Source organism: Bactrocera dorsalis, chromosome 5 (genome assembly GCF_023373825.1).
Source record: "Bactrocera dorsalis isolate Fly_Bdor chromosome 5, ASM2337382v1, whole genome shotgun sequence".
In the NCBI taxonomy this organism is placed as follows: Eukaryota; Metazoa; Arthropoda; class Insecta; order Diptera; family Tephritidae; genus Bactrocera; species Bactrocera dorsalis.
Window position 1 is genome coordinate 11,421,406 of NC_064307.1, and position 1,518 is coordinate 11,422,923.

General features: G+C 43.7%; 1 protein-coding gene across 1 annotated transcript; it reads left to right on the forward strand.

Moving 5' to 3' along the window:
* Positions 1-242: 242 nt before the first annotated feature.
* On the forward strand, positions 243-1,017 carry LOC109579905 (cuticle protein 76-like). Its single transcript, XM_019992118.2, has one exon. It carries the CDS (start codon positions 304-306, stop codon positions 952-954), a length of 651 nt encoding a protein of 216 aa, XP_019847677.2. The 5' UTR covers positions 243-303; the 3' UTR covers positions 955-1,017.
* Positions 1,018-1,518: the final 501 nt, after the last annotated feature.

The following is a 1,518-nucleotide window of genomic DNA, read 5'->3' on the forward strand; positions in this document are numbered from 1 at the left end:
CTGCGCGTAGTGATTTTTGAAAATGCGATATAATAGAAAACAAACTCAAAGCGAAATGCGTGTCACTTCAAGTCGAAGTAAACGGAAGGGATTAAATTTGCAATGATTTTTGTTTAATGCCGCAAAGCTTTCAACCTAAACCGCGCTCTCGCTAATTCGCAACACAGCGATCATATAAAAGCAACACATTTCGACGAAATCAGTATCAGTCTACAAACGATCAAATCATTGCAAACATAACAGTAAAAACTTCAGTCTTTTACTTCGTTTAATTCACTACAAGTAAACAAGAAATAAACAGATATGGCTTTCCAATTCGTCGTACTCTCCGCAATTTTGGCCGTCGCCAGCGCTGGTGTCCTGCAACCAGTCACCTACGCTCATGTTGCCAATCCCGCCGTGGATGCCGTTGCCTCCAGCCACCAAAATGTCGTCCGCACTTTCGATGGCACCGTTTCGCAGTACTCAAAGACCATCCAGACTCCCTACTCCAGCGTGCATAAGTCGGACACACGCGTCAGCAACAATGTCTACCAACCCGCCGTGGCCAAGACTGTGACCTATGCCGCACCTGCCGTCACCAAGACTGTGTACGCCGCTCCAGCTCCAGCTGCTGTCTACACTCATGCCGCTCCAGTTGCTAAGACTGTGACCTATGCTGCTCCAGCACCCGCTGCCGGTTTGTACACACACGCCACACCTGTTGTTGCCAAGACTGTCTATGCTCCCGCTCAACCTCATGCTCTGGTTGCTGCTCCAGCTGTTGCCAAGACCGTCACTTATGCCGCACCAGCTCCAGTGTATCATCATGAAGTGCCTGTTGCTAAGGCTGTGAGCTATGCTGCGCCAGCTCCTGTTTACCACCAAGCTGCTCCTGTAGCCATCCACTATTCACCAGCTGAAACTGCTTCACACATGAGCTTCGATGGTTTCGGTACCCACTGGGGTTGGTAATTAATTACCAAACACTTCTTGCGTGTTCGTAAAAAGTTTTAATTTTTATTAATATAATTGTTGTTGTTTTTGTTGTTAAATAATTTTTCGAATAAAATACTTTGTTATGCAAATTAAATTTTTTAAGTGTATTTAAGTATTCCTGGAGTTGTTGTGCTAGAGAGGAAGTGACCGTTTTCGTTTGACCTATGAGAATTGAAGGAATAACCATGATGGTGTTTGAAACAGAGGAATCGTGACTGAATTTCTGTCAAAGATGACTGTGTCTCTTGGTTCGCAAGGGAATGCTACCAGGTTTACCGGTGAAGAGCTTCTCCTTCACTAAGCTGGACATTATTGAAGAAGAGGATCTGTACTCGTAATCTACAGATGCTAACTGACGTTATGTTGAAAAGTGTGTCTCTTAAGAAACTTCTCAGATGTCCATGCAATAACACTTAGCTAAAGGAGTCTTAATAGATAATTGTAGCAGATTCAATTTTAACTATTATCTGTTAAACTGCTTTATTGGGTCCATTAAAAGACCATTTTGCTGAAGATCCGCAAGTCCATCAAAACACTTCT